The sequence below is a fragment of the Triplophysa rosa genome, linkage group LG24 (genome assembly GCF_024868665.1).
Source record: "Triplophysa rosa linkage group LG24, Trosa_1v2, whole genome shotgun sequence".
In the NCBI taxonomy this organism is placed as follows: Eukaryota; Metazoa; Chordata; class Actinopteri; order Cypriniformes; family Nemacheilidae; genus Triplophysa; species Triplophysa rosa.
In genome coordinates, this window is record NC_079913.1 from 13,522,253 (window position 1) to 13,538,072 (window position 15,820).

At 36.8% G+C, this 15,820-nt stretch overlaps 1 protein-coding gene across 4 annotated transcripts in view; it reads left to right on the top strand.

Annotated features, from left to right (window-relative positions):
- Positions 1–2,779: 2,779 nt before the first annotated feature.
- Positions 2,780–15,820, top strand: part of iqsec3a (IQ motif and Sec7 domain ArfGEF 3a) — a 207,817-nt gene continuing 194,776 nt past the window's right edge. The window contains exon 1 of one of the 4 annotated variants that reach the window (XM_057323667.1): positions 2,780–3,807. In XM_057323667.1, the coding sequence (XP_057179650.1) occupies positions 3,290–3,807 (518 nt within the window). In that variant the 5' untranslated portion in view covers positions 2,780–3,289. The remainder of the gene's footprint in view (positions 3,808–15,820) is intronic. The other 3 variants (XM_057323666.1, XM_057323665.1, XM_057323664.1) reach the window with 3 other exon arrangements.

Genomic DNA, 15,820 nt, shown 5'->3' on the forward strand with positions numbered 1-15,820 from the left:
TGGGATTTCTTTATTTATATTTGCCAAGGCAAGCATCATCATAAGTGTTGGTTATATTGTACTTAGGGTTATGTATCTGAAGCTTAGAAGGGATAGTTCACCCAAAAATGAAAATTCTGTCATCCTTTACTCACCCTCAGATTGTTCAAAACCTGTATAAATGTCTTTGTTTTGCTGAACACAAAGGAAGATATTTGGAAGAATGTCACTCAGTATCCAAACAGATCTCATCTCCCATTTATGCCATAGTAGGGAAAATAAATACTATCGGAGTCAATGGGGGCTAAGATCTGTTTTGGTTACTGACATTCTTCCAATAATTCCTTTGTATATTATAGTAAATATTCCTGACTGTTCCCTTGGAGGTGAGGATGTCTATTTGGAGATTTACAAGTTGCAGTAATACAGTAAACAAACGTGCAATTCATATTTGCACATCCAGATACAAATGCATGTATTTGGTTCTTTTTCCACACTTTGAAAACATGACTCATAATGCTGTATTTGAAAATCAAACAACAGCTGCTAGAGTCAGTGACACAAGCTCTGGCAGCAACACGGAAATATGGTGGACAGCTTGCTGTATATATTTAAGCAGTAAATAAGGACAGGGAGAACAAAGATTTAACAATATGCCAAACAGGTCTGATAGTCCAGTCCAAACTCACACCGCAGTTGAACAAATGATACGTCAGACTGGTTTGGATGCCCAAAAGAGAGATGTTTTCTTCTTACATGTCTGTGTTATTAAAATCAATATGTCCTTGTATCTTTAATCTTTTATTTATTTTTTACCCACACTGTAAAAAATGATTCTGTGTCGTAGTAGATTTCATGAAATTAATTGAGTAAACTTGACTTAATACAATTGTGTTCTTGTTTTTTTAACCAAAATTAAAATTAAAATTATAGAAATATCTTGGAATTCTAAATGCACAAATAATTGAGTGAATTCAACTTAATTTTATCATGTTCAACCCACTTAAAATTGTATAAAGGATCTTTATTTAATTATTTTGTGGTGGAACTACATGAATTATTTAAGTTAATTTCCCTAACTGAGCAGTGAATTTAGAGTTCCCAGCATGCTCTGCATGCGACAGCATTAGGAGAGTCATTTTTGTGAAAAAGTGCTATTTTATGTGCTTTAGAATAAAATGAAAGACTTGATAGTGTTTATAGTTCAGTTGTCTTTAAGATTTAGAAGATATTCTGTTTGTATTTCTGAGTTTCGTGGTTACCATCTTTCAGAAGAGTGGTGCTTGTGCTTAGGTTGTGGGAGAGCTCAAGCTGTTTGTTTTTTCACACAGTGAACAGTAATGCTGTACTGAGTCAACTCTCAGCTTACTTGTACATCATATATGTTACAAACAATAATAAATGTTAAACTGAAGTTAAAAAAGATCAATAAGTTATCTCCAATGCTCAAATTAGTATTTCTTCTTGATTTTTTAAAGTTTATCATGTGACGTGCTTAAATATTTTAGGTAATTTTACTTGATTTATTCGTGGAATATTGTGTTAAAAATATGCTTTAAAGTACTTAAAAATATTTTGTGTAATACTGTTACCTTAATTTTTTAAAGTAAATAGCTGTGTCATTTTTTACAGTGCATGAAAATGACCCACCTTCACTTAACCCTTGAACCCTTTGGAATATGAGCACAGTTGTGGTATCATTTAAAAGAAGACACTTTGAGCTACGTTGAACATGTTTTAAAATTGTTATAAGTTAAAAAATAAAAAAGCTAGAGAGGCTGCACATTGAAATAAAAATATTTGTTGCATAACACATTTATATCATTAAAAAATATTAATGAAAAACATGTCAGAGGCGTGCAGGAATGCAATGATACCAAAGCCGCATAAAGATGTTATGTTTCAGGTTGAGGACGATAGTACAAAAATGAAGTTCCTACAAGGTGTTTTGTCAGACAAGTGCCTTTTCCAAAAACGGCCACTTGGAGCTCCAATTAACCGGGCAATCAGGATGATGGCAGTTTGCAAAAAACATTTTCTACATTGATGACAGTGCAGTTAGCCTCCAAACACAACCGTGACGGGCAATACACATTAGAACGCCACGAGACGCACCTGAACGTAATAACAGCAACAACGCCGAAGCGACGTCAGTCATGAGTAACAGGTGCGTCAGGGGTAGCTCACCTGTGAATGGTCCAGTGTGCAATAAAAAAATGGAAGACTATAATTAAAATGCCAGTAGGAGCAAAAAGGATGTCCCTAGTGCTCAGGGGATTTGTATGCACCGCAATACTTTTTTAAACAGTAGTATTGTTGCATATGCGCATTTAAGTTCATTTGAACACTTAGGCTACATCTGTCTTTTTGCAGTGTTTCTCTTCAAAACGAATCTGTGTTTTGAACGACTCAGACGAGATAATAATTCAGTGAGTCATTAATCAAGACACTTGCGTCATTTACTGGCCGTTTTATTTTCACATTTAAAGTAAGCCTAACATTTCCTTTAATAAACATTGAAGTTTGTTTAAATATAATTTGTCGCACATTTTATAGAGTTCCCACGTGAAAATAGTGTACTTTAGTATAAACATTACTAAAATTCCTTAACACTAGTGTTTTCGAGTCTTACAAACTTCAACTTCAAACTTTTTTAATTCAACAAAAAAAATCTTAGTCAACACAACGAGTTTGCAGCAAATTCATCGTGTAAACTAATATTTTTAAGTTGAATTAAATCAAAATTTTAAGGCAACCAGGTAACTTCTTTTTTAAGTTTAACCAACAAAAAGCGACAAATATTTTTTACAGTAAAATAAACAACAGAATTTGCTACAATTTATCCAATTACTATAGTTAATACTACAAAATATTTTAGTGTACAGTATAATACAGTTTACTATAGTAAATACAAAATGTTTCATTTAGATTTCAATGACACAACATCGTAATACCACGTGATATCGCGGTACTTCAGCCGGTATAGTATCTTGTTGTTATTCAGTAGCCTATTTAAAGACACATGTCGGAGTTATTAAAATCTACTGGTATCCACATGATGATCAGGGTGAAAAGGCTATTTTAATATGAATCGGTGCACCTTTAAATGACAATTGGAAAATTGCTGCGTGTAAACACGCATTTCTGTGATTGGCTACAGTGCTGGCATCATCTTCCACTGATCCTCCCCCAGTCTCTCCCGCATCAGGACAATCACTCGCATCCCTAGAGCGCCAGCACGCCACAGCACATTGCTTCGGATCCAGACCACTCCAGCTCCAACAAGGCTTGAAGCTTTGACAATACAGTGATGGAGAGCTTGCTGGATAACCCCATGAAAGCCGTGCTTTATCTCAAAGAGCTGACCACCATTGTACAAAACCAGCAGAGTCTGATTCAAACCCAGAGGCAGCGGATCGACGAGCTCGAAAGGAAGGTTGAGGATCTCATCGGCGAGAATCGGCAGCTGAGAGATCCGCATCAATACCACCACCATCATCAGCACCACCACCACACAGCACCGCGTACCAGCAGCCCTCAGCCGGGCGCAAATCCACACCAGCATCAGGCGACTCACGGTCAACCCCAGCAGCAGCCGCCGCCGCAGCAGCAGCAACATCCGTCCAAACAGGCGCAGCATCCCCCGGCAGCACCAATACATCACCCGCAGCATTTGCAGCTTGTTCCTACATCCCCACCGTCTCTCAAGCCGGCTCAGTCTAGCCCGGAGTCGGCGGAGGACGAGAAGAGGAGTCCCTCTTGCAAGTCTTTGGTTCCGCAGACACCATCGACACTGTGCCGGTCCGTCGGGCTGGCGAGGAAACCCGAGTGAGTGAACATCATATTCGTGAGAAACAGACAGCCCACCACACAGTGTAGCCTCTGATCATGCGGCATTTGCATTTATTGAAAAAAAGAATTGAAGACATTAGTTACACTTTTAAAAATGTAAATAATGCGTTTGAAATGCATTCATACTGGCTTATAGTACACAATGTAACGGATTTATTCTATTCATAACTGTTATGTACACATTTATAATCAAGAATTCACAATTGAGTACACCTTCAGTAGATATTATTGTGATGCTTTAGTGCATTCTGTATAGCATAAGTACTGTATTATAGTGCATTAAAACAGTGGTTGCAGTAATTTTCATTGATTTATAATTATACATGCATATTAAATACACCTTTATGGAGCATTATTTCATAAAGAAGACTGAAATTTGAACAGAAATATTACTGCAACATATATTATAATTTACAACCAATCTCAACAGATTGAAAAACTGTTCAATATACTATTCAAATTACAATATCTTTATATAGGACATCAAAAACAATTTTAATCATTTAGTGTTTTTAATCTTTTAATCATCAATCATTCAAAACCCTTGTGAGCTCTTTTACTTTCACAGTATCTTATTTACAAGACTGCACAATATAAGAACGTACTATTCACATAAATCCAACTAGATTTATATACAGGTAGACTATATAATTGCATAATTTATTATGATTGCAATGTGGATTAGAATGTGGACGTTCGAAATTACCGAAGAACAAACAGAGCAAACTCTTATATTTGATTTGATTGCTTTCAACTGAGTTCTGCAGTGTAATGAATATTAATGAAATACAGACAATCAACTGGACATCAGTGTATAGGTTTTCTGGGCCCTTTAACACACTGACTGGGTTTCGCCAAGCCAGCAATTGGAAAACCAACTCAAGCTGATTGTCTCTGCAAATCCTCTTTAATATCAAAGGTTTATTTTAGGGCTTTTCCATGAAATCTGCTAAACAAATAATATCCGGCTTTTATCCTGCTTTGATGTTTTGGTGTCACCGGACTTGACTGGCGTGGCTCAAAAATCTGAAACAGAGAATTATTGTATTTATGAATGACGATGGGGAACAAAATAAAGTAAATACTGTAGATGAATATCAAAATCATATTTTTGGAACCATTTATTTATAACTTCTGATGCCCATAGATATAATGATTTTATGGATGTTTACAAAAGACATACAGTATGCTCTATCTTTGCCTTTGGTTAAACTCTATCTCTGGTTTGAGTTAGGCTCTATCTCTATCATAAATTAGATTCGATCTCTGGTTTGCGTTAGGCTATCTCTGATTAATTTAGGCTATATCTTCTTGAAGCTAACCCCTTAAGTAGGCAAATTTGCAAATAGCTGATGACATACAGAGTCACCACAGCTGGGAGCTAAAGGGGTACAGGTCAGATGAACCTGCGTGCCTTAGAATTAATGCTCAGACTAAGATTAATTACAGTCATAAATCACACTCCAAGGTTAAAAGGGAAGGATTAAATAAACCACCAGAATGTTGGGTAGAGTGGGGGTTTCCTTGAAATGGTCTTTTTCTGTCTGTGCATCATACATATAGTTTAATGTTTTTAGTTTTGAAAATGACACAAATGGGGTGAAATTGAATTTCAGATGTAATCCTTGTGCTTCTGATGTAATGATGCTTGAAATTTTAATAATAGAAACTGTAAGCATGTAAGGCTGGGTGGGACTAAATTGGGTGGGACTACAAATTATCTTTATATATTCTCTGGTTTGCATGCTGGAAACATTTGGGATGATGTAATTACACAAGTGAACAGAATATATAATACCTAAAATATATCTTTATAAAATATATATTATATATGTTTTATTTACATTTACGTAAATAAATTGTTGAACTTGCATGATAGGAAATAGTTGACTGTCAAAAAATGGCATTGTCAATATGGCCACCAAGTCAACTTTTCTTTCCCCGGGGGAGGTTCGAGCGTGAATCGACATCCGGGGCTTATGTCAGGGTAGTGAAACAAGCGGATACAATGAGTTTATTGTGAGTGGACACACGGGCAGATGCACTGTAAGATTCAATAGTCTTGAACTGGGAACAGCAGGCAGATGTCCACTGGTGAGAGTCGGCAGATCACAGATGAGCTGGCGGCCGGGAAATCCAGAGGCCGATGAGCCGGCAGCGGGTGACGCAGTGGTGGTGGAGAACAACTCCCAAGGGGTGCGAAGAAAACAAAGACTGGAACCTGGGCAAAAATTAAAGAACACGAGGGTTAAATGGTCCAACTAAACTGCAGAGTCTTAATTAAATCCAAGGGAAAAATATCCAATAGAAAAGGGTATCCACAAAAAGTCAAACACAAGACAAGACAAGACAATCCGTAATCAGGGCAAAAACTTGACTAGACAAGGAGAATAGGCCAAAGCCAGGTAAGGTCCAAACTAAAGCAAAGATCCCACAAAGATGGTGAGGGGTGGCAGTGACTAAATGGGAAAAACTAACAAGCACCAGGTGAAAACACTAAGTCTAATGAGGGAATGATAGCTGGCAGCTGGCAAGGCACACTAACATGCAGACAGTGAGCATGTGGATCTGTCGAACCATTCCCACGTGCTCGGGACATTCACACTCTACCAACAGACAGAACAAAACAGACGTGTTAACCCAACAGGCTTAGCCCAGAAACATCCATATACAGTATGTACAGTATTCTAGCACACATTTTGTGTCTAAAAATGCATTGAAAATGCCAGCCTGCCACGTTCTCATTTCTTTCAAAGCTCGGGAGCTTGTGCTGTTGTGGCGTCTGCCGTTGCTAAGCAACCATAAGTCAGAACCACCATAAAGGTTCTGACAAAGGATAAATGGATTTTCAGCACCGACGTGACCACATCGTTCTCTATTTAAGCGCTTACTGCACGTCTACATTTAAAATAACAAACTTGCGCACGCAAAAGGTGTCATTACGCAATATGTAAACAGCCTCTTAGTGATTCGTACAGGGCATGGTAATAAAAATATTTGTGGCTTTACTCAAACATTCGGGGCTTCAGTCCTCTTAGGCCACCGCTAGCTCCGCCCCTGACCCTAATAGCACAGAATGTATCATTTTTGCGACTGGAGGCTGCGTATTCAAAACAAAAACAAATGATAGCTTGATGGCACTGCGAAGAACCATTGAACAAAACGCAAAGAGAAGGGACGTTTCACTGGATACAATTACGAATTTCCATTGATTAATACGTTGCTGGAAACATTTGCGACGATGTAATTACACAAGTGAACAAAATATATAATAATGAAAATGCATAATGCTAGTGTTTTTTGGGATATTTTAAAGGGACTGAATCTGGTGTAATTGGTGAGTAAAAAGACACGTAGGCGCTCTAGACATAGATTCATGATTTAAATATTAATTTGCTTTTGAACTTAAACACAAAATGAAGTCTACAGTGCATACATGTAGGCCAATATTTTCAGCAAAGCTGCCTGATGTATTTCTCAGCTGATGTCACAGGACACGATTCACACACACTCAGGTTTGCCCGCCATCTGTTGTATTTGGCATCCGTGCTTGCTGAAACATCCAAACCAGAGAATGACTCAAGTGCCAGGAGTAATATATTGTTAAGCGGTATTTCAAAAATATGCCATCTCTGTGGATATAATACATTTGATTGATATCCAAGCATGTGTTGTCTTATAAAAGCATCACACATATTTCATGTATGCGTCTGCCTTTTGCAATGACACTGTTGAAGGAGTTGTTATTGAACTGGTAATACGAGAAACTGTTTGGACAGACATTGAATGCAGTATTTTATCAAGCTCAGAATATATATATAAGAAGAATTTAATTTTAGTGATTTTATATCACTATATCAACTAAACTCGTGCTATTGGCTAAGAACTATAAGGTAATTTTGTCTGTCCTAGTTGAGTCACTCAGACAAACACACTGCAATTCCCTTTACTGCCTCTAGTGTCGCCAAAATACATACTTTCAGATTTAAGTCCATATAGGTTGAAAAGGCAGGTTATTACATTATCTTACAGTTTTATCTTGGCATCAGAAGCTCCAAATGCTGCATTTGAAGCTGCAGGACAGCTTCCCTTCTTTCTATAATGACAAAAGTCCACTTTATAGTGTGCCTCAAATTAATGGCTATGTAGAGATGTGGGAGAGGTGAAGGATTTCTGGCTAAAATGTTCTTGATCATTGATTTGATGGGATGAAGGGGAATTTGGTTTGGTTAGGTTTATGCGCCTACTTTAATTATCAGCACAGTAATTTGGTCCCACAGAATTTCATGTAAAAAAATATGGATTCAATATTTGTAAATGTATACAGTACAATGTACATTTATAAATTTCAACCTCCTTGATAGTTGATTTTATTCTGTGGCTTTCGCCTCCCTTTGTGTCATTTCTTTCCATTCTAATAACGGTCTGATTATGTGTGCCTGTTTTTATGGAGTGGGCGCTTAAGGGGCCAAGTCGCTGTTGGGCGGCCCTTCGGCAGCCTCAGGTGTGGCCATAACACTACTGACTCTAACCTCAATTAGAACACACAGGTGTTTGCCCATGTGATCTCAGCCTTTTAAACATACACATTCATGTTAACATCTATAAACATGAGCACACGCACTTACTCTCATCACATATGCCACCTGGAAAACCCCAACTCCCTGTCTGCTCCTTGGCGTAGTCTTGGCTCCCAACCCCTCCATATTTATCTGCAGCTGAGCAGCTGCAGGCTTTCAATGTGTGCCAGGGCCTGTGAGTCTAGACGGAAACGTGGAAATGTTTGAAGAGCACTAGCATATATTAGGAAAGACAGCTGAAGTCAAACTTGTCACGGAAAAAGTGGTTCTAGGTAGGGAAAATTGGCTTTGCCAAGCCCTTTAAACCTAATGGTCTCAAATCAGAAATGCCAACATCAGGGCTTGGGGTCAAGAACAGGAAGGCACCAAGTAAATTTGTTTTGGTATATTTTAGCTATATTGAAACAAAATATACACTACGAAAACTGGTTACATCAGTCAAATGGCAAAATATTTAACTTTGAATCGAAATGGTTATGTTCAGCACTCAACATTAAATCAGGTATTTATCAGTGCATTTACCATGTAAAGTTATTTTTTTGATTAAACATTTTTATGGATTGCTTTTATTAAAATCAACATACATTGGAAACTTATAAAACCTAAGTTAAAAACAAACTTTTGAAACACCTGCTGTGAAGGGTAGAAAGCATGCAGTTGACATGACAGACACCCCACTTCTGTTTTGGACAACATAATTTTCCATACTTACTCAAATTAAACGCATACAGTATTTGTGAATTCGCTGTCATAAATGTGAGAGATGCTGCTTTCCTCTGAAAGTTTATCTGCTGGTGTCACTGTTGGACAGTGTTCATTTAGAATGATGGCTGTTTTAGACACAATTTGATTTCATATTTAGATATTTTTTGATAGCTTTTATACCGTTTGCCTTTTTTACGTCAGTTTAGTCTCTCTCTCTATTCATCCTTCTCTCAGCAGATGCTTTTACATTAACTACATGACGCAGGCATTTATGGGTAATGTGCTGAAGTGCAGTGAGGTTTTGTGTATATATTATGGTAGATTTATACATCGTATGTGGTGGTATTCAAATTTTAGTTGTAAATTCTAAGTTATAGAGACACGTTCAAAACTATTATACAATTGTTAATACAGCCTACTGTAAAACCCGACAAGTTACGGTAACTCAAACTGTTTGAGGAAACAGATTGCCTTAAACCATTTAAAGGCGCAGGTCTTGAAAATCAGCGACCACTAGCTTTGTATTATAGTTTTTCAACGAATCTCTGAGTCATTTGCCCACCCCTCCCTTTCGAATTAAGACGGTGGCCGCAACAGTAAAAAAAGATGTCGTCTACTGAGACATGGGAGGCAAATCCTGCCAAATTTAAATAAATAAATTAAACGATGAAAATGAAAATGAAAACCAGATTAGCAATTTCATTATACACAACTGCGTGCACAATATGTGCCAAAATGAAAAATAAAATGAAATTATTTTATTTTCATTTTCATTTTTACACTGACAATGCGTTGTCCCTGTCAAATTGAAAAAGAAAATACAATTGGTGATTTGACATTTCATTTTCACTAAAATCTCGAGGCAAGACTGCCAATTTGAAAATGAAAAGGCAAATGTGAAAAATAAATTGTAAAAACATTTTTTACAAAGGTTTTATTAATGTTCACGCAATAATACTGACACAATTCAAATTAAAATGTAAACTTTGATTTTCATTTTATTTTATTTTCTCTTCTCTTTTATTTCATTTTCGTTTTCGTTTTCTTTTTCTTGTTCACAGTCATGCAAATTACATGTTAATTAGTGGGTGTGGACGAGCGTCTGCTAAAATGAAAATAAAACGAAAAACGAAAACGAAAATGAAATAAAAGAGAAGAGAAAATAAAATAAAATGAAAATCAAAGTTTACATTTTAATTTGAATTGTGTCAGTATTATTGCGTGAACATTAATAAAACCTTTGTAAAAAATGTTTTTACAATTTATTTTTCACATTTGCCTTTCATTTTCAAATTGGCAGTCTTGCCTCAAGATTTTAGTGAAAATGAAATGTCAAATCACCAATTGTATTTTCTTTTTCAATTTGACAGGGACAACGCATTGTCAGTGTAAAAATGAAAATGAAAATAAAATTATTTTATTTTATTTTTCATTTTGGCACATATTGTGCACGCAGTTGTGTATAATGAAATTGCTAATCTGGTTTTCATTTTCATTTTCATCGTTTAATTTATTTATTTAAATTTGGCAGGATTTGCCTCCCATACTGAGACAGCGGATAGTAGTGATACAAGCAGGTAAGGCAATATATTAACATAATTAATCATTTAACATGTATTCTATTGCGAAAGTTACTGTTACAATTCTATAATTAGATATATTTCTTGCGTGCTATCTAGTACAAGCTGAGAGTAGTGAAGTAACTAAAGTTAGCTAATCATAAATAGCAACGCTGTTCAAAGCGTTTGATCTGACAACGACATAGGCAGTTAGGTGTAAGTTAGTAGACGTTTGTCTCCCCCTTTGTAAAGTCAGGAACAACCGGAGTACGTACCGCAGGGACGGAAAAACATTATTATTCGGAGGTTATATGGCCATTTGTATAAAATGCTAACGTTACCGTTTCAACAAAACAGTTGTTTGGTAAACATTGAAAAAGTGGAAACATTGAAAATGTTGAATTATATTACCAGTCTAGCAGAAAACAGGCAACTTCGTCGTCGCCTTGAAAACATTTGTCTTTCAACAGTGCCTTCCAGGTCCGTGTATCATCTGATCATTTGATTATTCCATTCAATATAACAGACGGAAAAAGAAAAAAAACAGTCGATATTTCGTTTTTCTGTATGCACAAAAATAAAAAAACGATGTTTTTCTTATTTCAGCTTGAAACGGGAAATCCAATAAATAAATAAACCAAAACGAAATAACGACCCTAAGTTTTCAAGAAGACAAGAAGACCCTAAGAAGACCCTAAGAAGACAAATTTTTGGGTGATTTTGCACGGATTTCTGCGCGCGCAGGCGCACTGTGTGAGCGCGGCAGCGCGCATAGAGCTCTTCACGAATCTCGCGATCGATCAGTTATCATTTACAATGGCTTCACTCGAGCTGTACATGTTTCATATTCATCAAATGTTTATTAATAATATGACATATCACGAGATGTGTCGTTTTTCCGTTTTTCTGTATGCACAAAAAATAAAAAAACGATGTTTTTCTTCTTATTTCAGCTTTAAAAGGGAAATCCAATAAATAAATAAACCAAAACGAAATAACGACCCTAATTATAGTTTTTTCATTTTTGGGTGATTTCCCAGGGTCTTCCGCGCGCGCGCGCGCGCTTTGCGCATGCGCAATGTACAGCGGCTTACCGGGATCAAGTGCATGCGAACTTGCGAAGCTCGAAATAGAAATGAATGCATTTGCATATGCTTTGTTTGTACTTTTCACTCGCACTAAAAGAGTCACACTGAGAGAGGAGGCCATGACTGTGGAAAATATTTCAAAAATATATATTGAACAATGCCTAACGTTCACATACAATACTTTCCAGAGCTTACAGTCGAAGTTTGTTAGCATTATTGCTTTTAATATGTGACATTTAAGTGAACAGTTAAGTAGCCACAGCTCGTTGGCAGCAGCAAAGGTGTAAATCCATAAATTACTTTTGTAATTTAGAAGTTATGGGATGCGAACAGCCCCCGTAACCTCACTCAACCGAGTTCATTAGGTTCCCCCAGATAGAACTACTGTCCTGCTATAGAGTAATTCATAAAAGATGTTCAGTTTCTGTTGAAACTGTGTGGTTTTTGTGTAGGCTAGTCATTTGCACTATTACATTACATCAGTTTTAGATAAATTAACCAAGTAAACTGCCAAATGGTTGTAGTCATGTGCCTATGTCTATGTAGGGAATAATTTCCATTATGGAGATTTTTTTTGCATTAGGCTACTGTTTTTAGGTAACATGCCAGAGCCTGTACCTCACGGAGGGACCATAATAATGTTGCAGTGTTCCCCAGAGAGCATGGCCTCTTTTCAGACATCCCGTGATATGTCATATTATTAATAAACATTTGATGAATATGAAACATGTACAGCACATGTACAGCCCATTTCGAGCTTCGCAAGTTCGCATGCACTTGATCCCGGTAAGCCGCTGTACATTGCGCATGCGCAAAGCGTGCGCGCCCGCGCGGAAGACCCTGGGAAATCACCCAAAAATGAAAAAACTATAATTAGGATCGTTATTTCGTTTTGGTTTATTTATTTATTGGATTTCCCTTTTAAAGCTGAAATAAGAAGAAAAACATCGTTTTTTTATTTTTTGTGCATACAGAAAAACGGAAAAACGACACATCTCGTGATATGTCATATTATTAATAAACATTTGATGAATATGAAACATGTACAGCTCGAGTGAAGCCATTGTAAATGATAACTGATCGATCGCGAGATTCGTGAAGAGCTCTAGGCGCGCTGCCGCGCTCACACAGTGCGCCTGCGCGAGCAGAAATCCGTGCAAAATCACCCAAAAATGAGAAAAACTTAGGGTCGTTATTTCGTTTTGGTTTATTTATTTATTGGATTTTCCGTTTCAAGCTGAAATAAGAAAAACATCGTTTTTTTATTTTTGTGCATACAGAAAAACGAAATATCGACTGTTTTTTTTCTTTTTCCGTATGTTATATTGAATGGAATAATCAAATGATCAGATGATAAACGGACCCTTCCATCTGGTAATAGATACACCAATGTTTATCCTGGATTTCTGCCGCCGTTTGTCTCTAATTCGTCTGGCAGCATCACGTTTGCGCTTCTTTGACGACGGAGATTCACGCTCTGTCGGCTCTTGTGCACAATACGCATGGTCCTCCATTTTATCAAAACTTCTAAGACAGAACAATCAATTGCTTCAGCTAGACGACGACTACTCCTCCTCCTCTCCTTACTACGACTTACTACTTTGTGCGTCTTCAACTCAGTGATGACGCAAGCTGCGTCTAAAAACACACACGAAGACCAACATATACGAAACGCGCTCTGTAGAGCTGTTTGTCCGTTAGAGCTTACTGTACAAAACATGGCTGCGCAACATAACAAATTCGATGTAGATAGGCCCGCTCCCTATGTAGATACAACTGGTTTATTCTAAGGTAATAAAAACATAACTTTTCATTACGTAAGGTTTTTATACACATCTAAAGACACAGTTTTGTATGTTATATTGCATTTCTGTTAATAGATCATACAAAACATCCCGCACTGTACCTTTAAGTCTTAAAACTAATAAATATAAGTATTTTAAACTTAAATGCTTTAAGGCAATCGGTTTCCTCAAACGGTTTGAGTTACCGTAACTTGTCGGGTTTGTGAGCTTTCAGAGTTGTTTAATATCATCATCATCATTATTGATAATAATCATAATTGATAATAAAAAAATCATTAAATGTAAGTGTTACATAAATGTGATATGTTTGTTTCAATGCTGTTTATGAACAGTGTTGCCACAGTTACTTTGAAAAAGTAATCTGATTACTGATTACGCCTTTAAAAAGTAACATAGTTACTTTACAGATTACTTTATTTTAAAAGTAACTAAATTAGATTACAAGTTACTTTATCAGTTTCATTCAGCGGCTGCCGACAACACCCCCGTCGCCTCAACATAAAAATGACAACCGGTTTTGCCAACACTCACTTTGTTGGAAGTGTATTTTTAACAGTAATGTCAGCAATGTATCTCCTGACATTTTAAGTTGAACTTAAAAACTATTTCCTGTTCTGTGAGGCAGCTCAGCATTGACAGTAGTAGGGATCTTGTTTATTATGGCACGAAACGAGGGTGAGTCAACCGTGTGTAAGGGCAGAATTTCCTCTACAACATACTGCCCGACCAACTTCTTCAACTCTCCCCCACTTACTGGTTTTGCACCGAAGTCCAGCTTTTGTTGTTTGGGTGGTGGGGGACCTCCTGCTCTCTGCTTCGCACCACCTGGTGGGACTTGCTCTGTAAGTTTGACTGTGCAGTGCTGCGACTCCAAATGTTTCTTCAAATTTGACGTAGTGTTTTTGTAGCTAGATAGCACTTTGTCGCCAGAGTGTACAACGAACCTTAATATTGCCATCTTTAGCTGACACAAACTCAAAATAGTGACTGTATTTCAAGCTAGAAAACGCACATCTCTCTCCTCCCTCCATTGTTGTTTACGTTTGTGTCGCTGAGTGGTAGGGGCTATTCCACGTGAATTGTCCTCATGCTGAAAACGTGACTTGTCGCATACGTGACTTCACTCCCTGAGATGCAAGAAGAAAGCAAAATATATATATTCTTACTAAGGAAAAGTGACTTGGATAAGTAATTTTAATCTGATTACTGGTTTGGAAATAGTAACGCGTTAGATTACTCGTTACTGAAAAAAGTGGTCAGATTAGAGTAACGCGTTACTAAGTAACGCGTTACCGGCATCACTGTTTATGAATTTGTTTATTTTGACTGTATGGGAGAGTTGCATTTCTGTGTTTATATTTCTTTTTTTAATTGTTATTATTGAGTTTAACATATACAAACATCACTTATGACCATACAACCAACAAGACATACAGGAAAACAGCAAAAAATAATTAAGTAGAAAAAATAGATACAAATATACATAAATAAACAAAACAAATAAATACATACATAAACATTTATAAAATAATCATAATGCTAATAAGAAACTAAAATACAACAGCAAAAAATAACATTGACCAAAATCAAATGTTCTACATTAACAGTATCTTAAAACCAGCATCTTATGTCAGCGGCATCTTTTTGTATTTCTTGTGCATTTTGATGCAGTTTGTGAAATACAGAATTTGTTGTTTTTGGTATGAGTATAGAGCACTGCTGCATAATGTTATGTTTTAGGAATAATCTGCACAAATAGCTCAACTTAATAATAACCCATAAGACAAGTAAATGCCTTGACAAAAAGAGATTTGCATTACATATGATAATCAATTTTCAACCTTATATTTATTAACCATGGTGTTTTATGCTATCGTTGTTGTTTCATAAAGCCAGTAATTTTACTATGATTGGGAGGTAACCCATGCAAAATCACTCTGAAATCACGGTAATGCACTGTCTCCCTCACTGTGTCTCCAAGCAGCAGGTTTCCTGCAGGTTTTTCTCAGTGTGGATGCCAGACACGTTGCTCTGGTTATGACAGGGTGACTGACTTTGGCTTTTTGCGTGGCAGAAACCCAAATCATGAATATCACATTTTCTATTGAGTGCTTTTAGATTGCTTCATTTTTCTTTTCCCCCTTTTCCATGTCTGTGCAGTCTGCACCAGCGACATCTGCAAAACCCTTGCACATCATTAGTCAGGACTGTACGTGCTTAGAGACTGGGATGTGGTGGGGAGGGTGTGAAAA